This window comes from Achroia grisella, unplaced genomic scaffold (genome assembly GCF_030625045.1).
Source record: "Achroia grisella isolate CSIRO2021 unplaced genomic scaffold, CSIRO_AGI_Agris_v1 utg540, whole genome shotgun sequence".
In the NCBI taxonomy this organism is placed as follows: Eukaryota; Metazoa; Arthropoda; class Insecta; order Lepidoptera; family Pyralidae; genus Achroia; species Achroia grisella.
The window spans coordinates 2,885,543-2,908,768 of NW_026712925.1; the positions used below are offsets into that span (position 1 = coordinate 2,885,543).

The following is a 23,226-nucleotide window of genomic DNA, read 5'->3' on the forward strand; positions in this document are numbered from 1 at the left end:
AAAAATCATGCTATAAATATTTTCATGTTCCACTTTGTTTTATTGTGAATGTGATTCAGTTTCCGAACGTTTACCCAGCTTTTCGCTTTATATAATCAAATCCTACATTATCCTGTATAATTTCACTATTAAGAAAAAAATACTAGCAGACCTTTGTATAAATAATGAAATTCACAGCTTCAGCTTAAGACACTACAAAAGTTATTCCATGATAAATATTATAAATCTATGAACTAGTTTTTGAACGAAATTTAAAATGAATAGATTTCTTTCCTTAGCCGTAAAAAAAAAAGTACCGTATCTGTTTACGTCAACTTGATTTTTTTTGACGAAATGTCAAAATGGCAATGAAAATCTTACAAAACAATATAAAATTATTAAAAATCTTCATATAATAATGTAACAGTTAACTACGTTATGACTCTATAATATTATTGCCGACATGTTTACCAAGAAATCTCATCAAGATGTTAAAAAATCAACAGTTAAAATACAAGATTCCAAAAAGGATTCTGCGACTCGTTTAAAGCACTTAAAAATCGTTCTTGGTAAGCTTTTACGCTTATAATATCTAATAATGAAAGCCTTAGAAAGTTTTTTACTTATATTCTTAATTGGTTTATACTTTTCAATGACAAAAGATGCGAAATTCTGAGTAATATGATAATAAGTAAAATGTAACTGTATTAGTGCATACACTTAAAAATCTTATTGTTTGTAATACAATATCTACTGCTTAATCTATATTATATATAATATCATTTATATTGAGTATTATCTGAATGATGTCATGTCCTAATGAGAAAATATATGTGTTTAATTCATGTAATAAAAATGTTATATATTTCATATTATTTTAATGTAACTGTAATAGCAACCAAGCAGATGATGGACCTGCTAGAAGTTAGTGACCATTGACTGCCATAAATATAAATGAACTACACAAGGATCTCCACAATACATACTGAGATACCTGTCATAACTAATATATTACCATTCAGAGTGACTGAAGAAGGAAAATTTATTTTAAGTATTCTTAATAAATTAACTCCATTTATCAATGTTGTCTTTCAGAACACTTTGATGTTGATGAAGCAAAGACATATTTTGAAAATAACTTTAGCCATGTCTACTTTATACTGTATGATAACTTTATACAGGCAGAAAATAACCTTCGGCAAAGAGGTATGTATTGTAACATTTAGCAACTTGTAATTTTAATAGTAGATATACTTGTAATACTAAGTTAACTGATTAACTGTTGTAAACTATAACTTTATTTTTTATATATACTTAATAGTGATTGTCATGATATAATTAAAATTAAATAGTAGTAATGTTATTTAATTTTGAGTTGTAATTAAATTTATATTTTTATAAGAACAGTGTTGATTAAATTGAAAGTTTTTTGATAATAGCCTAAAATTTTAATAGTGTTACTATCAATATGCATGTTTCTAACTGACTGTTAAATTCATGTAATATATGTTAAATGTATCTAAAGTCTGTTCTATCCACAATGGAATCTGATGACAGGTGCCTTATTTAGTTTACAAACTCTCCATATTATTACCATATATATATATATATTATTAATGTAATATAGGGAAATTTGAATTAAATATGTAATATATTTCAAATGTTGTGTGATATTACAATTTTATTATTATAATTAAATAACTTTTTTTTATTTATGTACTTATTTTTTCTGTTTTTGCCGTACAGAACTTCCGTTTCATCTTGGTGAGTTATTTATGACTTTGACAGACATACCATAAACCATGGTCCCATCAATATAATGCTTTACATTAATCATGAATGTTATCATGTAGTCCCACACATGCTTTTCTAATGCCTTTATTATTATCAATATTGTTATGACTAGAGCCTGGGTAAATATTTCAAATAAGAAAATGTATTTACATAATTTATATACAAAAATTTAAAATATTATAAAGGTATATAGTAAATATTAATAAGGTATAATTTTTAAAACAAAGGAGAAATATGTTGTATTTGAAAATTGTTGTCTTCTTTTCTATAAAACAAATTTTATGAATCAGCATTTTTTTTCATGTCATTGTATTAAATATTACCATACATAAATATCCTGTTATACATATAGTATAGTGTGTACCATTTGATGTGACCTATTTTTGTTGTAAATCAAGAATGGTTTACATACTATGTTTTTGTTCTATACTAATTTTGTCAAATTTAAAATTGATTATAATTTGTGTCAAGTTACATAATCTATGTAGATATATAATAATCCTTATTACATAATATATATAGGAGAATGCATTAGACTATGTATGTGTGTATGTTCCTCTATGTAAAGCCTAACCAAAAAATAAAAGTATAGAAATAACTAGTCTGTAATATGGGGCTTGACTTTAAAATATGTATTACAGAAATCACAGCAACAAATCTAAGTTATACTTAGATTAGATTAGTTAATTACATTAAGAATCAAAATATGCAATATTAATAATGTACCTTAGCAATGCAGGCCCTAGTTCATAGTAATTTATAGAAGTCACAATATTTTATATGGTTGTGTCATAACACTGCTGTCATTTTATTATAACACCAAGTGCCAGTACAACTGCTCTTACAGACCGATATTTAAACTAGTATCATCATCTACACTAGACCCATGCCAATCTATTATCACCAGGATATTTTATTTTCTGCTGATCACCAAACCATGAAAGTAACTAAATTTAAAGCATGCATACTCATTTCAGAGACTCATTCTGTTCTGCAGCTAGCATACAATTTGTCTGTTTCAGTCTGAGATTTGTCTGTATTATTCGAAATATCTCATGGTGACTACATCAAGTTATATGTTTCTTAATAATATTTGCATAATTAATTTTAAACAGTACCAAACTATCAATCCTTCACCATCTGCATGTTTTTTCTACTTTTTTCATATTATCAAAAATAATTCGAATATTATAACAAGTTTATTTCATACTAGCTGGAGCTACAATGCCATATAATGGGGCTAATTCAGAGGTGATAGTTACTTAATGTTCGTAATATAATTATTTTTTAATTACCCCACTAAACAACATCTTAATATGCTTTTTCTTCACAATAACCCATATATTTTACACATTTCAAAAAAATCACTAATTTGTCGTTTTTAGTTCACAAGGCTGGCAGAGAAGAATTGGAAGGAACTTTATCTTTATTAGAAAAAGTATTACGTCTTTTACCAGAGCTAATAGGAAAGAGATGGCAGTTACACTCTCTTACAAGAATATTTTCAAAACTCCTCCATAGATGGAATTCTCAAAAATTAAGAGCAGAGGCAACCAGGTATTTTAATTCTATTTATTACAATGATTATTTTTATTATTATATATGTATGTCCAAATTTAATATAACATTTTTATTTTTTAGATATTTTCTTTTGTGGTATCAAGCATTGGGAGATAATGCACCACTCGAAGTACACAAGATGTTTGCGACGCTCGTGCCCGGATTGCCAGAGCCTATAATGTTGCACACTGGATCACCACTCAAATGTAAAACATATGATGATAACTCTAACCCATGTAATGAATCTAGCGATTTTAGCATGGAGGATATCTTACACCATCCAAACTTCATCTCAACCACAGACAACGCTAAAAAAGTAGTAGTAGAGCAAACATCTTCAGGTATAATGGGCAAAATCGTTAATGTGTCGGCTTCTATATTTCATGACACAAATGCTTTGAATCCTGTGCAAACTGTTGAAATACAGCCATTACTGCCTGCAAGTGCTAATGAGAAACCAGTCGAGAATGAAACCAAATATTTTTTTGATAATCTGCTGGAAGCAATGTCATCATCTGTTACTAAAATACATTGGAGAGATAGGTCACATGCTAAAGCAATGAGATGTTTCGCATTTTTATTAGAAAGATTCAAGATGTATTATTTACCCATAATATGCCCACAGTTCAATCATAAGAACTCTTTATATAAACCAAATCTTGGTAAGTATCAATCTTTAAAACTCTTTTGTTGTAAAAATGTTATGTAAAATTATGTATTTCATTATATGTATTTCATTTTCTTAATACATATTTTTTTAGAACTGCCTGTACAACACACTATATTAGAAGATGATAATGTATTATGTCGCGTAATATTAATCAAGTGGGTAGCTAACTACGCGCATTTCATGAAGAAACAAGGCAGTGACGCTGGACAACCCTCATCAATGACGAGTATTGGATCTCACTTTCCGCATTCTAACACACTCACACCCGGTTCATCTTTGCATCATGAAGAGGAGACTTCATTTACAGTTGGACAACCAGTAGATTCGTGCAGAGCATCACCTCACGAATCTGCTTTTAATACGCCGCACCCTAGTTTAGAATCAGGTATTTTTTTGTTGTAATCTTTAAACTATAGTAAAATCATTAGAAACTATTTCCTTCTTAACTTATATTTATATTTAGAAACTTATATTTAGCACAAGTACTGTACCATTAATTGAACTAATTATAGAATTGCGATCATAAGCACTTGTTTTACTAATGTGGATACTGCGAGATTTGTGTAGTTCAGTTATTTTCATTGTCGTATGGAATTTTACCGAAGAGTAATATACAGATTGTATTTATTTTACAAAAATATGCATAAAGATAAAAAATTTAATTTATGCTAATAATCAAACATATGAGGATACCTCAATGTATATACGCAAAAATATTATGTACAAAGAGAAAAGATTATTTATTTCTTAAAATAGTGATCTTGATAACCTTTATATAATAACTTATAAATGTAAACTAACAGTCCCCAAGGTTTTTTAGATAAAGTAAACTGAATAATATGTCTCTCATATTAAAAATTTTATTCCCTAAAATTTTTTAATATGATACGAAAAAATATTTTAGATCTATTGCTATATTTGAAGGAGTACCTTTGTATGACGTTAGTTGTAGACAAGGGATTTCAGATATTTTAAATTCTGATAGACATATACACTACATGAGGCAGCACTCGGAATCCTGTAATTGGTTTACTTATATTAGTCGTATTACTCTATATTGTTAATCATAATTATATTTTATATTTCTACAGGATGCAGTGTCGTGGAAGAACTCAGCTCAGATCAAGTGGTACGAGACGTGTTGTGTTGCTGGTCACGCGAGCATGTGGATTTCACTATCGAAGTGCTGCGACAAGCTTTCCTGCTGCCATTCTCGCATGCCGCCGCCACCAGGCGGGTCATCGCTCTTTACAAAGATTGGATACAGATGAATGTGCGTGAAAGAACTTTAACCTAAAAACATAACATACTCAATCTTCTATCACAAGTATTCCACAACAGCGTATTTTTATTTTTAACCTTTTTCAACTTACTTTTATAGCCATGGAACTCAAAATTCACTGTTCGGCTATCGGTGTTTAATATATTTTGTCTATGGACCAACCTGATGGTAAATGTCACTATAAACATCACATTACCATATAACACCTGTGATACCACTCATGTGTTGCCATTGTCCTTCACAATGGCACTAAGATGCATTCTTCCTAACCTATAATTTCACTGCTTTTATCTCACTCTTCAACCGAAACATGTTTCAACAGCAAGCATGCTTTGTAAGTTGCTTGGAAGGTAGGAGGTACGATTTTTAACAAAGTCTACTTTGATGCTCCTTCTACTGTAATGGAAGACAGGTGTAACATATTGTATAAAATAAACACTATTACCCAGGTGGCGGAGATTCCACCATTTCTGGTGGAGAATACATACGAACAGCAAATGGCAGGAAGCGGAGAGCCGTTGGCGCCACCACGTCGACTGCGGAACGACTCGTACCTCGGCGCTGTCGGCCGCGATAACGTCATGGTGCGCGCCGGCATGCAGGTACGCAGTAGCAGCACACCAACTCTTAACACGTTAACACCAGTGAGGAACGTTTATAAATAAAAAAAATTGAATTGAGGTTTCAATACAAATGCTCTCAAATCTGGTTCTGAAAGAATTAATAAATTGTCAAATTTATGTATATATTTATACATATATATATATATATATATATATGTATATTTAAAATACACTGTTATCTCATAGTTACCTCATAATTGATGGCCACGGTGGTTTAACGGTTTAAATATCTAAGTATTTATATCAGTTGTCTAGTACCCATAACACAAACTCTGCTGACCTTGTGACTAGCTGACATTGTATTAATTGTCTAGGAGTATTATTTATTTAGTTATTTATAATAATTAATCAACGAGTACATTAGTTATACATATAATACCTACATGTTACATATTTACTGATAATTATGAGGCCTTTCACATTTTTTGGCCTAAAAGCAGTGTCTTTGGGGTTCTGGTTCTAAGAAATTAAGAGTCGGATATACATTTTGATTCCTGAATTATATAGATAGATATCTAATCTTAAAAACAACATCTTTGAAATGTTAATTTTCTCTTTGTTAGTCTTCCTAATTTCTAAAATAGTTTATTCAAAAACGCTAAATGACAGAAGTTTGGGGTCGTCGTTCATTAATAAACAAACATAAATTGTTATGATATCTTTACTAAAACTTGATAATTACTTTATAAATTGAGACAGCATCGTCCTTTTTTTCATTTTCAACTTAAATATCTAAAAAATTGAACCCGAAATTTCAACAAAACTTTGCCATAATCATTTCTAATTTTCTCATAAATACAACGAAATTTTTGCATAAAAAAAACATAATAATAAAGTTAATATACTTGTAAATTAGAAATATGAAAAAAAAAATATAAGTTTCTAAGAAAAAAATAAACAATAATAATAATTTAAAGTTGTATAAATTCCGTTGCGCCAAAAGTAAATTCTCAGTGCTGCGCTAGCGCTCGTCGAGGTAGGACCTATGCCATTTTTTACAACACCGCTAAGATAAGACATTCGTCAGTGAACATTAGTATAGAGCGACTAAACAATTTTGATAATTTAAGTAATATTTAATTAATTTTGCTAATATATACTTATTTCTACGAATATTAATTTAAAGTTGTTGTTAAATATATATATATAAATAATATTTATTTTAGCATGCCAAGACAAAAGTACAGTTATGCTACAAATAAAACCTACCTACCCTGCTGCACTATGAAAAGCACAAGAGCATGGTATTTCGTCACACTAATGGGAATTAATTGTTAAAATTAAAAAAGAGAACATTTTAGTATTTTTAAAAATAACGCTTATCTGAGAGAAAAATGTAAGAAAATGTAAACCAATTTTACTCTATGTTTATTTTGTAGTTTTTTTCTAAATTAAAATAGGGTTATTGTTTATAAAAATACCATTATTATTTTTACGTACATTTGTCTTGTGTTATATAGTGTATATCATCTAGTATGCAATGTGGATTGTAAATAAATTACCAAATTATATATAAATTATATTCCTTAATGTTTAGAGATATTTTATCCAATTTTATTTTATTTTACACAATACAGATATTTCTAAATTGCAGCTATTCTGTTATTATACTCGTTGGACTTTCATTACTGTACAGTTATGTTAAATAATTATGCGTGTTTGGGTGAAAAGTCAACAACATTATAAATGTTTTTATTTAGAGACTAGCTTTTAGCTCGCGGCTTCGCCCGCGTGAATATGGGATATATAGGTTATCGCGCGTTTAAAGATCCGTGTACAGTATTGGGACGTTATATATAAACCTTCCTCTTGAGTCTATCTATTCTGTCTATCTGAGCTCTCAAATTTGTCAGTAGTTTTAAACTTTCAATTAAAGTCCATAAGGGAGACGATGTTAATGACACAGAGAGTCTTTCAGAAATCTCCAGCAAAAGTATAAAAGTAATCCCGCCAATGAGAGCAGAGGTGTTTCTAAGGTCTTTTAAGGTTCTGTCCAAAATCTCTATAGCTCATGGTGATTTCATTACATATAATCAATGAGGCGTCTTATAATAATTTATAAAAAGGTTTGACATTAACAATTAATTATTTATCAAGAATCAAGAATCGGCCAACCAAGAACGAGAAGCTGCAATATCAGCCAATATCATGCGGCGACGTCAATGATGCAGGAACAGCAATGATAGCAGTTGAAGCTTTTTTTTTACAACTTAGAATGGCAAACAAGCTGACGGCTCTCCTGATGGAAAGGGGTAACCGTCGCCTATATACATGAGCAGTACCTGACATGTTCATATCAGCACATTGTTTCCCTCATGCGTTGCCATTCCTGAAAACTCGGGTGTTATTCCCCTGTACCTTGTAAATTCACTACCATATATATACACAGGTAGTCTATGACCTTTCTCAGGGTATACTATCTGTGTATATGTATATCTATAGAGAGAGAAACTACTCACACACACTATAAAGTAGTCTATGACCTTTCTCCGTGAGAAAGGTCATAGACTACTTTTATAGTACGAAAAAAGTTTTGTAAGGGATTAAAAGCGGAGATGAAAGGTTGTATAAAAGTATCGTCATTGTTTAAGTGAAACAAAGAAACTTTTTTAGGTTATAATCTAAATATATTTCCTTTATTTGGTCAATTTCATTATACCACGCTGACGAAGTCGCGGACACACCTAATATACATATAAGGATGGGACCTTTAAATCAAAACAAAGCCTTGAAAACACAACTATTATATATAAATAAAATAATTATTTCCTAAGTATAATATTTAGAACAAGTGAATATGGCAATAATGTATCCGACTCTTATAATAAATTATATTGTATCTATTAATAAATAAACTGAATTAATATGTAAGAAGAATTAATTAGTAAATTTATGTTATAGTAATTTCATCTTCCTGTCCTTATCCCAATTATTTGTTACTCATATTACTTAAGGTTTTGGCTTTTAGTTGTACAATCGGCCAGCATCCTGACATCAACCCTCTAGGAATAATATAATAAAAAAATATGGTCATTATTAGCACTTTGATAATTAAGATAAATCACGTTATTTAAAAAAATCCAATAAGTAGTTTATGTTACTCAGTTAAGTAGAAACATATCACATTATTAATTAAAATATTACAAGGATCAAAATGGTTCATACTAAATCCACACCGATTGAGCTACACGGTTATTTGCGTCTGTGTGCGTGTATTACTGTATGTGTGCGTAAATCCATGCGATTAAACCTAAAGTTGAGCGGCATCATTTTGTAATAGGCCTCTTAAACAAAAATTGCAAGCATGAATTTAACGAATGCTTAGCTAATAACATTTTTTTTATTTATATAGATTAACATTTATATATAGATTACATTTACATATTTACTACAATACGAATTTTACTTCAATTATCTTGTATTTATTGAAGTTATTTGTTTATATAAAAAGTTATATGCATAACTTTTTATATAGAAAGTAGACCCAATCGGAAGCGTAATTTTCCAGTATTTTTTTATTTAACTGCGCCACATCTACTTAATATTTATATGTGTATGGATGTACAGAATGTGCTGCAAGTGTTCATGACACAAGCGGCGAACGTGTTCCTGGCCAGCGGGTCGCCAGTTGCTGCGGCTGGCGGCGGCGCCCTCACACAGCAGCAGCTGCTCGACGAGCAGACGGATACCTGCAAGCGCGTCCTCAACATATACAGATACTTGGTCATGCACGTCGCTATGGACGCCAACTCCTGGTACGTACTACATACGCACTGCACGTCAATTATACATTATCAGTATTTGTGCGGAAGTAATAAAAGTGTTATTAAATATAATTAATATTAAGTTTTCATTTTTGTTGCAGGGAACAATTATTGTTGGTTTTACTGCAAATTACATCACTTGTTTTAACTAAAGTGCCACCGAAAAGGAAACAGGAATCATTGGGTAATATATTTGTTATTTCAAAAAACTATTATGGTATTATATAATTTTAAACAAAATATAGCTACAAATACAAATAAATAATATTGTTATATATTCTCAAATTAAATAGTTTTTGTGAAAAAGGACACATAACGTACTCTGTAATATAATATAATTGTAAATTTCTCTATTAATTACTTTGTCATTTAACACATTAGATTTTAATTTATTATGAACTGAAGTGATTCCATAATTCAAATAAACCTAAAAACTACTTACGATGAGTTGGCTATCAGCTGGCTCAACATTCCAAGCTATAAAAAAAGCTGAAAGGGAAGTTTTTTAATCTTTTAATATCTCTCCTTCAGGTGGCTTCTTGGCATCGGCTTTATTCCAAACTCTAATAGTGACTTGGATAAAAGCTAATTTGAACGTAGCAGTTAAGCCTGAACTATGGCAGAACTTTATGGAACTCCTAACTCGCCTCACACACTGGGAGGATCTTATAACGGAGTGGGCGGTAAGTATTTATAACTTAATTTAATATATTTGGAATTTTCTGAACAAATTATAATTTAAAAAATGAGCATCAACTCTTTAGTGTGCAAGCGGCAAAGGCGGAATGTCCTAATTTTGCGAACTAGTGATTGAACTAACTTAGCATGCGATTGGTAATATAATCTTTACAATTTGCGCATTTCTCATAGCTATTTTCATTATGTAACACATTTTAACAACTTATTTGCTTTACTACAATTTACATACGTTTATGGATTTAGAAAACAATGGAGACGTTGACCCGCGTGCTGGCCCGGCACGTGTACTCGCTGGACCTGTCGGAAACCGCAAACGTAGGCATGGCGGGCACAGACGGGCGGCGGGGCGGGCGGCGCGGCACCCCCGCACCCGCCGCCGCGCCCCTCCCGCGCCCCGCGCCCCTCCCCGCGCCCGCAGCGCCCGTCGCCAGGACGCCCGGTGCGTATACCCTCCACATGGACCCTTCCGAATTCACACTCTACTAATTCATTATTGAATAGCATTCTTTAACTTACGGAGTATTTAAATTACGGATGGTTGAACAAAATGGCTATTCCGAATTGATAACTATATTCATAATCGAAGGGTATAACATTACAATTTATGTTGTAGTGTTATAGTGTATAAGCCATACTTTTTTTTGTCAAAACGATGACACTGCAATTGAAACTATTCTTTTATCAAATTTAACATATTAGCTATTACAAAAATGAGATTGTTACGATCCCATCCTTCCCAAGAGCAACCATTCATAATATCTTCATTAAATATGTGTAAATTGTTAAAATATATATCAATGGTAAATTATAATATGCAGGCAAATCACCAAAAGTGTACCATGAGCCGCACCCGCGCAAGGAGGCGGCAGCGGCGCGACGGCAGCTGGCGCGCTGCCGCAGCGAGCCGCACCTGTCTGCGCGCGTACACCCGCCCACGCATGCGTACGCGCCCACTCCCCCACTCGCGCTCTATATTAACGCAGGTATACATTCACATTATACAATAATGTAACAACCTCCTATCTGTCTATAGCTCATATTACGTCGTCGTTTCTTACTGAAATGTTAACAGTTTTATTATATATCTATATTTAACTTTTCAACAGAAGAAACCAAACAAACTCTTAGCAACAAATCGAGAAGATGGTATTCACTGGATTCTTTAAGAAACTTGAGTCATCAGGACGAACGCGACTCAGCTAGTGGTATGGAAATATAATTTAGATAAATATATATTTTATTGTCACGTGTACTCCTAAATACCTTCAATAATCGTTTTCTTTTATATTTTAGGTTCTCGTTCACCTTCACCGGCTCCATCTAGTGGAGTAGAAAGTACTTCAATCAAGGACTCGCCATTACAGATTGATTTAGCTTCAGATGGAGGTAATGTAGGCAAGTATTACTATGTATAGTAGTCGCTGCAAATATATTTACGACAGTAAATATGGAGTATCGTCCATCCATATTCAGACACAAACTTTACCTTTACTTACTTACATGTTACTGATCATATCGTATTGTCCTATGCTAATTAATAATATTCACCTATAATAATAGTTATTCTTTCACCCTTCACTGATTACAATTGGCTATTTGACAGTTGTAGAAATAAAATATGAAAACTATTTGTTTGGTAGCTTCTTAGTAAACAGTAATCATACAATATGGTTTTTGCATTAAAATAATGTTTTTTAATATTTTAGTTTTGGAAAATAAATCTGAGTTTTTTTTTATCTGTGGTTGACATGGAGCGGCCATGATTGATCATCGTATTACGCCATAATTCAATAAATAAAACGTTGTTAAGTAATCTCACGTCATTTGTTCTATAGTTTGCTGAGAAAATTCGCTCAAATATTTCAATTTGTGTTGTCTAAAGTTTCACGAAATGTAATTAAGCTATATTAAAACGAATAATGTAAATCTGCCCAGAATAGATTCGTTTATGATCGCAAATCTCTTTGCCTGTAATCCTGATTTTTGTTCTGTCGAGTTTATTATTTAATGTTTATTGTATTGGATGTAATTTTCCATATCATTAAATTATAAAGAAAAACAATATGTCATTACCTAATTACAAACCTAATTTCTACTTAGAAATTAGGTTTGTTTATTCTATAGTTTAAGAAGGTTAGGTTTAATTTATTTTTGGAAAATCAAACTTTGATTTCTTCTAAATACTTACATCAAAGTGATCATCACATAAGAATATCGCAGACATATCAGATGTAAACCGTGGGTCTTGGTGTGCCAATTGTAACCATTGCTTTCGACGTTTTGGGCATTTAGGAACGTGTATAAACAATTTGTTAGGACATTTAATTGTCGTACTTCGACACATAAGCACGGCATACGTTTTGTAGCTTATCACTTTCACAATTCCAATAAAATCTGTATACTTATCACTCAAAACAGTTAGAGCGCCGTATTAACCTTGTTTCGTTTATTGAAATATGACGCCATAGCTCGGAAATGTCACGTGACATAGTGTTTTAGCGCGAATTTCAAACCAAGAGAAATAAAGTTCATGTTTTCTCTATCAAATAAAGCTTACTTTGAAAATTAGATAATTGTAGGGGGTTTTAAATAAGTCTACAAAAAATATAAAATATATTTCAGAAAATTGTCAAGTAACCAATTCGAAGGAGAGATGAATATTCTTAAAATCCTTATTCCTCGAGAATAGTACTTAAAACAGTTACCATGGACATGGTGTTAACTTGCTTGCCATTTCAGGTAACATTACTAGTATACAAGACTGAAATGTATGTAGTAAATTAATAAAATAATGATATCAGAATGGCCAGAGACGGAGGGCGGCGGCGTGGGCAGCATGGCGGGCGGCGGCGAGGAGGACGCGGGGGGCGCGGGCGCGGGCGTGGGCGTGGTGCTGGGCGGCAGCGCGCGCGGCTGGCTGCCCGACGTGGCCGCCGTGCTCTGGCGGCGCATGCTGGCCGCGCTCGGTGACCCCAACGCGCTAAAGGACCCGCAGGCCCACGCACAGTTCTTCAAATACCTCATACTACTCAACTCCACGCTGCTTAAGGTAAGAATTACATGTATAATATATATAATTGTTTACTTTAAACGTAAGCTGAATCAGTGTCGGCCGAAAGTTAATTATTTAAAATCATAATCAAAAGTTCGATTTACGATTAACAATGAATTCCATATAAATCATATATAATTTAAGCTTTGAAAAACATAATTATTATTAGTGAGTAAGGAAGTTACAATAACAGTCATTCAATAGTATATACTTCCTCTGTCACAATTTTAATTTTTAATTAGTCAGTCGTATTTGTCATGATGTATAATAAAATTAGTTACATGAAACATTCAATAGATTAATCAAAATATGCAATAAATTGCTTATTTTTTATTTGTAATGCTTTTAGTCTTCAGTTGACAGTCTATGATCGGGTTAGTGACCTCTTTGTTTACCTTTTATGTTAGTTCTATTGCATCGGAATATAAAATAACACATGAATAAATTTCGATTTACTGTGACAGACCTATCTCATTAAGGGACCTCTTTCGGTCTGAAAGAAGATCGACAAAGTAATATAAGATACACTCGCAACTCTTATCCCAGATGGGCTTGTCATAAGCATTGTTAACAGTCAAGTCGCCTGTGGAGGTAAATTAGTCTCATCTATTTTATAAGCGTCCCGCCGTCTCTCGGATTACTTCCTGGTTGTATATTGGAGCTAGGAACAGGTCCCAAGATGACCAATTTCCTCCCTACCAAAACTTCTAAGATGGTTAAGATAATTGTGTTATGTAGCTGTATGTGGTGCAAAGAGTAAAGAGGATGAATAATAAACCTAGAGAAGAACTGAAGTGGACTTTATATCTATGGTGTATACGATGTATAATTATCAAAACCCAAATTACTAGTATTATAATTAAAAATCAGCTGACGGGTATCCTATCACATTATAGTCGGCTGACAATTTATTTACTCAAAATAGCATATTATGTAATATGTGCAAATTTTGGAGTGTGAAGAAATCACAGATTTTTTACATGTTCATGCTATCAGCTGAAGTATAATACACAGTTCAACCAGCTGACTATTTTTTATATAAGTTTAACTATGTTTTCATAGCAATTTAAACTGGGAGGAAATGTTAAATTTTTTTTATATGTTGCTGGGGTGCCACTTCTCAACTCATCTTCGGTACCGCAACAGACTTTTACTAGGCTTCATAATACAACTTTCTTAACCATCTTAAAAGTTTTCAACTGGTAGGAAATAATTGACTAAAAAAAGCCTGTGACTCACTACTATATAGGAGTTTCCTTGACCGGAGAGTCAGTCAGAAATATTTTTAGTGCCTTCCAAATTTGTACTACCTCTTGGATATAATTCATCTATACTTATATTATAAAGAGGTAATGTTTGTTTGTGGTAATCTCCGGTCCTACCTATCCGATTTTAAAATTTCTTTCACTGATTGAAAGGTATATTATCCCCGAGTACTATAAGCTATATAGCATAACGCTACGACTAATACGACCGGAGCAGCAATGGAAAAAATATTCATTTTGACTATTTCCGCTGAGTAAATGCGAAAGTGTATATATTATTTTACGTGTATATGTTATAATACATGTACACCCGTGCGAAGCCGGGGTGGGTGGCTAGTTAATAATATTAATAAAATATCATTCTCTATTTTTATTCTTTTTTATTCACTTTCAAAAAGCAGAATATTTTTTAATCAAATATTATTTCTTAGTATGTTACCCGGAGTGATCACCGGTTGTATAATTGTACTAAATGTATAATCATTCGTTTATTTCCGTAGTGATCCATGCTAATTTTGTCAGGATATTTTTTTTTACTTTTGTAATAGAATGAATTCAATGTAATAGGATGTATTTAAAAAAAATGCTAAAAATAATCGTGCTTTTGTGATTTTTATACATACTAAATAGTATTACACGTACGATAATAATAACTACAGCTAATATTATGAGCTGCCCTTATGCTTTAGTTGTAAACCTTGTTGAACAAACTACGAAAATTATTCTATACATACGTATCCGCATAGTTATAAAAAGGTATAAACCGTTAGTATCAATCAACACATACGTAATACAATCATGTCATCTGGTACACAAGGCATCTGTTAATGTTTATCGCAAATATGACACTTAGTAGGATTTATCTGTTGGTATCTCAATGTTTGGGCGATGGTGCAATAGAAAAATGCCCGCCACATCTCACTGACTCACACATATCTATTGTTTTGTTAGTATTTTATTTGAATTAATTAATATAGCGTGTGCACTCCGCGCGTGTAGTTCTATGCATGGTGTTACTAAAGTTGTGCGAACTGTTATCCAATTCGAAGGTATTCAAAGATTGCCAATGCGAAAGAAGAGCAGGAAAAAGAAGACTACTCAGGCGACTGAGGAAAAAGGTTGTTTGTCAAACTTAAAAATCACCACTAAAATATATTTTCATTCTATATTATGTAGGTAGTTAACGTTTTTTAAAGTTAGTTGTCAGTTGCTAATATTTAGTTACGTATTTTAAGTTATTTGTAAAACAAAGTGGAATTTCAATTCTTATAAATAATTTTAACCTTAGATATTCTGTTTGACGAAATAACCTTTATTAGTAAAGACAAGGCATTTTTAATCCTCGTCATCATATTTAAGAAATAATAATTTCTGTAAAGTTTTGTTATGTTAAAAAACAATAAGAAAACTATTGTGTCTAATGAAAAGAAATGTGAATAACTTTATTTATAAATAAACGATGACGCATTATTCAGAATCACTTATAGATATTGTATTTGTTGTTTTAGATAAGCGCAAATCAAACTCTAAATGGAAATACGGAGATCCACGTGCCGTTCAATCTTGTGGCGGGATGGTGTCTCGAGGCGGAATCTTTGCCTTCGTCCCACCGGTGTGTATACATGTTTTTATTTCACTATTATTGAATAAATTAATAGTTTTTAAATATCACACAAAAGGATTTAAATGTATTTTTTGATCTCATCTGTTGTCACTTTTATGTGTATCTATCTGTATGATATAATAGTTATTTATGCTAATTGAACGTCTCATTTTTTCTCAAGTATCTTTTTGTGATCATTATGCCCTTATTTGTTTTCATTGAGTATATAATCTTGATTGCTATGATTTAGTAGTAGTAATTACAATATACAAATGAAATAAGTAAATCAAAATTCTTTATAAACTATTCAATTGTTTTGTAAAATCCTTGATTAACATAATACTTACATAACGTAATAATATATATATATATATAACTATACAATATATATTATTCATTCATATTATATTAGTGAAATATTTTGTTTCAATGTCTATTTCGCTATGACGAATCTCGAAAAGACATAACAAACATCAATTAGTAATGACTGGTTAGTATTCAACCTTATTAGATATATTGGCTTGTCGGAAAATCGATCTGGGTATATACTATCAAGAATTCTATCTAAATCATATTGGAAAATACCCCTCGGATTGATAACTCATGTGTTAACATTGTTAATTTACCCTTGAAACATGTAGCTGTTTGTTTATGGTGCGTTTGTATTCGATCGTGTATAATTACGTATAATTGAGTTTTATAATTTCGTATAATTTAGTAACGGATTCCAGTGACCCCATTGCTTGTATATATTGCAATGACTTATCGACCTCTACCTGGTCACCGCTTAAAATCATCGTAGTTAATTCCTGGTGAATTTATCTCGATTAGGTAACAAGGGAGACAGAGTATACTGTTAGCACAGGCGGTTGCACAATTCCAATATGGGCTTAAAAACTTATAACGAATTGAAACGTATAAAGTTCTTGAACAGTAATTTCATAGCTAATTAGATATTATTAAAGTGTACAATACATCAGAGCATGATGCACGCACAATTCGTGCAGAGTGAGAATTAAGTATTGTTCGTATTTCACTCATGTGCTGTATACAGTGGCCTAAATGCAAATTTTTGTACAAATGTCGACGAAAACGAATCTAAATAAAGTGTTATTATTTTATTATTATGACTGTTTATACGTTCTTATATAATTAATGTTTTATCTAGAATGGTATTATAAAGAAAAGGTGTAAATTTCTTGAGTTTGTGTGTATGTAATGGTTTACTGAACAATGGATATATAAATAAACATCATAATTGGTGTAATAACACCGATTTGGAAAAATTTATGACATTTTGCAAGGTCCATTATTACAAATGAACCACGGCTATAATATCGTATTAATCAACGGATCACGGACGTAGCCGTGCGTTATAGTCTTATCTCACGCATTTAGCGTTTAGTCCTAATGTGCGATTATATTGTAATACAGGTCAGGAAAGTTACTTGCACTGCGTTTGCTATGCGAGTCAACACAGGCGCAGGGCCCTGGCGCGCCCTCTTCCTGCAACAACAGGTTGCATCTGGCCCATCTAAATCTTTATCAGAGAGCTCTGCATCACGGTAAATTTCATATTTATTTACAACAATGTATACTATTTATTGTAGTAGGTGCAGCAACGGAACACAACATAAATCACTGTAAGGAGATAATATTTGTCATTCGTAGTTGCATTGAGAATTTAGTTCCACAAAACAAAATCAGATCTGCTATAAAAGGAGCAAGACCAGATTAATTAAAATATATAGCTATAATTTTGGCCAAAATGATCATTAAAATCTTCGTACATTGACGAAATCTTCGTTGCATAACACAATATACCTAAGAAATACAGACTAATAGAACACAATTTCAGTACAATATTTGTATACGACTAACACGTTATCGATTTTAAAACAATATAATTTGTTAATGCACGACGAATTTTTATTATTTCGTGTACACTAAAAAAATTTTTCGACTGAGTGTCCTTCTCCAGTTGTATCAAAAATAAAAAACTACAGGGCTAACCGGCGAGGATCGGTCGGTAGTGGACGTACTGGTGGAGTACGCGGCGCCGCGGTACCTTTCCTTGGCTCTCGATGGTTACTCATTGCTGCTACTTGACTTCGTCCACGCATCCACCATCGTGCTCAACTGTACAGATATGGGACCCACTGTAAGGCATATTGTAGCTTCATATACATCATAACTTCAAAAATGTTAAGCACATTGGCAACTTAATAATAGTGATTTTGATCATAAATATCGTGTGTTCAAATGTGACCAGCATCAAAAACCTGTTTCGAAAGTTTATTTCTGATGGCTCTTCGGTCTTATAGTCAGATAAATAAATCGAGGCTTGCCACGTAGAAATATAATAAATCAATATATCAAGTGTCGCGCCTAAGGAATTGCAGTTGAGAAGGTTTATTATTACATTGTCAGATTAATCAGAAATTGTGTCAGAACTAGTTGGTTTATCTAATGATATGTAATGCAAGTATTTATATAAATTTAATTTATTTTAGTGTCCACGTACAGCGGCCGTGACATTCCTCGGATCATTGTTATCGTTGCCTGATGAATTGATGAACGCGCCGATGTTACAACCATATCCACACCAATATAATACCGTCTCATGTCCTGATCTTAAGGTTTGTTATGTTAATGTTATGTTAATCTATAAATCAAAGATTAACTGGAGGTATATAAACTACATATTTATAATTGGGTTGGCTGTTAAAAAAACACTTTATTATGTAGTAAATACTTTTGGAAATCGTATGTTATGTGTAAATAAGTAACATATTTGTGTTTATTTTTATTGTATTGACAATATTCATTGTGCAACGGTATTCAAGCTCCTTTGTATATTTAAAATTTTTATTCTACTCTTGTGATCAGGTGGATTTTGGAATTTATTTTACTTATTAAAATTAAATGGTCGTAGCTTTACGCTACGATATACCACTATGTATAATCATGACAATTGAGGTTATCGTGTGATGTTCTTCGTTACAATTGTACCTCTCCCTATAAAGAGGAACATAGCTAGCAAATCCAACTGCTGGCGCTAGCCATGTATGAAACTCGGTATAAACGCTCTAATATATATATATATATATATATATATATATATATATATATATATATATATATATATATCCTTCAGATAAATCTGTGAAGCGTTTACCGCGTAATTAAAAATATATAAATCCTTAAAACAATGACAGTAATGTCATAATGTTTAGTGGTAACGCTTTGTGACCGTTTGGTTGTGTTGCGATGCGCAGGAGCACGTGCTAAACATAGTGGTGCGCGTGTGTCGGCGGGAGGGAGCGGCGGCGGCGCGTTGTGCGGGTGCGGCCGCGCTCGCCGCACACCTGGCGCACCTGCTGGCCGCGCGCCGCCCCGCGCCCCGACTGCCCGCCTACCTCACCTGCCTGCTCCAGATGCTCATGGTCGGTCCACCCACACACACAAGTCTCGGCGACATCCCTAAACGTACCACATCGCAATCCTATGCACACTTACAAACTACACTATTCCCCGGAACCCACATTCAACCACTAATCGCATATAAACACTACTACCACACACTCTGCATCAAACTTCTACAAACACGTACTTTGCACATCATTCTACACCACGCTTTCACTCTTAATAGTATATGGTAATGTACACTTGATTTAAATTTGAATTCATGTCGGTATACTCCGTCCCAATAGAACTAATATATGTCATATAGTAAAAATACACTCACTAATTGATACTAACAAATACACATTTATTGAAATCCTGAGGGTTACTGCATATATCACGAATATTTTTTTTAAATGTAACAAAAAAAAATTTCTTTCATTTTTTAAATTGCATTTCAAACAAATTATATGTTTGAAAATTGAGAGAAAAATCATCAAATTTTCTACTTTACTATTACTTTTATTTAAGTTCTATTGGAATGTATATAGTATACTCTGTTCCAATAGAACTTAAAAAAACTTGTTTGACTTGGTATAGACCAAGTCAATCAAGTTTTTTTCAAAAATCCAGAGCGATACCATATGATTTAGTTATAGAACTAAATCATATGGTATTGCTCTGGATTTTTCTATATATAATATGTATATATTTACAAAAAAAAAATCTATGTATATGTATCAGTTATCTAGTACCCATAATACAAGCTTAGCTAGCTTAACTTGGGTCTAGATGGCGCTGTGTGAATTGTCCTGAGATTATTATTATTATTTAATTATATTTCTTAAAAAAATAACCTTTAAAATTTCCATATTTTAAAAATTCACCCACATAGAAACTAAATACTATTAGAACTGCTAATATGAGAAATATGTTATCGTTTCCATTTCAGATGAAAAATAAAAACATTGCTAAATTTGTCAGCGACTGTATTTTGATGCTTGCTGATTATACCGATCGCATCGTAGAAATGTATCCAGGACTGGCCGGTAAATAAATTGAAAAGCTTTTTTTGTTGTTGTAACTATATATTATTTTTAATAGCCTCTAAGCAGTAAGCAGGTTATTTTATTTATTTATCCAACTTCTCTAAAACAATTATTCAATTCAACTATTTTTGTGTCATATAGAAACAAGAAACTCCACATATTTTACAATTTCTCTTTCATAGAATATATTAAGATGTCATTGATACTATTTACAATAGAAAGTGTTTTCTCTACTTTTACTCCTATTCTTCTTCTTCGACTGAAGTAGATATTTTTTCTATGATTACAATTTTATCTGTATTGTAATATTTTATCTTCTGATTTGTTTAGAAATTATAGCAAATGAAGTAACGTCTAAATATTTTGAAGTTTCTGTACAATCGTCCTTTCAATAACGTAATAAGCATGATAATGACAAACATAATAATATACCAAATTTGCACGCCTGTATACACTGAATATTATGTTTAATGAGCACTGTATTCTGCAAATAAAATTATGTGATTTTATTTAAATTTCTCAGGTAAAATAATCAGGTGGATATGCGCGTGCCTAGCGCAAATATCGAGTAGTAGCTCGCGCGACTCGGTAAAGCCGCTCGCTGGCTCGCTGTTGCTTTGTTTAGCGGAGTTCGCGGTGCGATGCGGCCCTGCCTACCTTATGCAGGAGAAAGATGGAGAACAAACTTTACTTCTGCTTATATTCAAGGTAAATGTCATTTTATTACTTTACTAAGATTGCGTTTAGTCGCCATAGGGCCTTGAAAAAAGCCAGATATTTACTTTAAATTAGTTTATATTATTAAATATAATAAATAAATAAATAAAATAAATTAAATATAAACGTACTATATTTATCCAAGCCATTTTTTTACTAGTTACTATATCTATCATCTAGTTCAACTGAAGTAGCTAGCCGATCTAGACGATAGGGATCTATATTAATAATTCCGTCAAGGGGTACGGTAGACTCGAACGAAACCTTATGTGAATAACAAAACATAAAAAAATATTAATTTCGAGTCGACAACATATATCCGCAAAATTCGGATTATGGAGTATTTCGTTAAATTTTAATAACACTGACAAACAAACTGCAGTCGCCATCTTTTCATGTCACTAGCTAACAACCAATCAACACTACGCGTGCGTTCGTGCCAAAGAAACAACACAAACAACTGTGACATGTGACATGTGTCGTTGACGTTTCGCGAAAATATAGTCTTTGACATTTTTTATGATAAAAGAGTATACGGTTATGTTTTTTCTTTAAATTGGCCAATTGCGAGACAAATTTAACAATATTTTTTTATTAATTTGTTTCACGGCTTTGGATACAAGTTCTTTTTAGCCCAACTTAAAGTTTTACAATATAAATTACAAAAATTAAAGTCAATGTCCAATGTCAAATAATAATAAATGTCAAATGTTGTTTCTCTGTTCTGATGAACTTATTAAAAAAATCTTAATAACAATCACAATTTCTTCACATTTTATTATTACACGCATAATACCAGGTATTTGCATTTTTAAATAAGGTTTGGCACTATTGGAAATTAATGGTATTTACCCATTTTTATACGTTATACGGAAATAATGTGTGGGTGTTTATTTAAAAAGCATTAACACAAAATTAATAAAGTATAGGTAGGTATTAATAAATAGATAAATATATGGTTGTTGTATCAAAATAGATTTTCTTATTTTTCACTAAAATTTTTTTTATAAAAAAGCCTTTTCATAGTGTCATATATTATTTAACTGATTGTAAGAAAAAAATGTTGGTTTGTAGCTGTAAAAATTACTATTTGTACGACAAAAATGTATTTTTATTCTGTATAACACTACGACAGTAGTGGAAACATTAGTATATGTACTTAAATTATAAAATTCTGTTAAAGAAACGTCATATTAAACTTTAAAACTAATTTGTTAGAATAAAAGTTTCTGATTAAACAAATCGGTATGGCTATCCCGCTACAGGCGGTAACATTTTTTTTTTGTTCTGTTTATCCTTAATCGGAAAGGCAAAGGGAACTACACCCATACAGCTGAGGTGGTAACTTTATTTGAAAATTTGACATTTAAACCTGTCAATTTAGTCTCCCGGATTAAAAAACAAACTATAACCAAGTATTACTAATTAATAATAGTATTACAAATTAATTACTAAGCTACTTGGTGTCCCTATGGCCACGAGCCCCGCATGTTTATGGGGGCTCGACCCCAGAGTGGGAGAATTGCAAATGGCTAACGCGGAGTGATAGGGAAGGTTGAAAGGAAGAGGAAATTGATAAGAAGAAGGGGAAAAGGACGGTGGTGGACCACGTCGTCGTACTGAAAGAGCGACAAAACTAGGAACTCTGCAAATCCCGGAGAGTCGCGCGGAATAAATAAAAAAAATTAATAAAAATGACGGTCAAGAATGGCAAAAATGTTTGGATGAAGCAATTGGTTTTAAATATCTGGCAAAGTAGAGAAT

At 32.1% G+C, this 23,226-nt stretch overlaps 1 protein-coding gene across 1 annotated transcript in view; it reads left to right on the forward strand.

Moving 5' to 3' along the window:
- The first annotated feature begins 354 nt into the window (after nt 1-354).
- The window catches only part of LOC131847783 (probable Rho GTPase-activating protein CG5521), a 36,770-nt gene continuing 13,898 nt past the window's right edge, over nt 355-23,226 (forward strand). Inside the window, exons 1-23 of the mRNA XM_059197432.1 lie at nt 355-548; nt 1,075-1,185; nt 1,726-1,743; nt 3,159-3,330; nt 3,415-3,995; nt 4,095-4,388; nt 5,095-5,276; nt 5,735-5,887; nt 9,476-9,663; nt 9,774-9,856; nt 10,204-10,355; nt 10,615-10,810; nt 11,190-11,354; nt 11,478-11,576; nt 11,665-11,766; nt 13,173-13,420; nt 16,197-16,300; nt 17,726-17,856; nt 18,298-18,452; nt 18,805-18,930; nt 19,570-19,737; nt 20,649-20,745; nt 21,269-21,453. Coding sequence (XP_059053415.1) covers nt 443-548; nt 1,075-1,185; nt 1,726-1,743; nt 3,159-3,330; nt 3,415-3,995; nt 4,095-4,388; nt 5,095-5,276; nt 5,735-5,887; nt 9,476-9,663; nt 9,774-9,856; nt 10,204-10,355; nt 10,615-10,810; nt 11,190-11,354; nt 11,478-11,576; nt 11,665-11,766; nt 13,173-13,420; nt 16,197-16,300; nt 17,726-17,856; nt 18,298-18,452; nt 18,805-18,930; nt 19,570-19,737; nt 20,649-20,745; nt 21,269-21,453 — 3,816 coding nt within the window. The 5' untranslated portion in view covers nt 355-442. The remainder of the gene's footprint in view (nt 549-1,074; nt 1,186-1,725; nt 1,744-3,158; nt 3,331-3,414; nt 3,996-4,094; nt 4,389-5,094; nt 5,277-5,734; nt 5,888-9,475; nt 9,664-9,773; nt 9,857-10,203; nt 10,356-10,614; nt 10,811-11,189; nt 11,355-11,477; nt 11,577-11,664; nt 11,767-13,172; nt 13,421-16,196; nt 16,301-17,725; nt 17,857-18,297; nt 18,453-18,804; nt 18,931-19,569; nt 19,738-20,648; nt 20,746-21,268; nt 21,454-23,226) is intronic.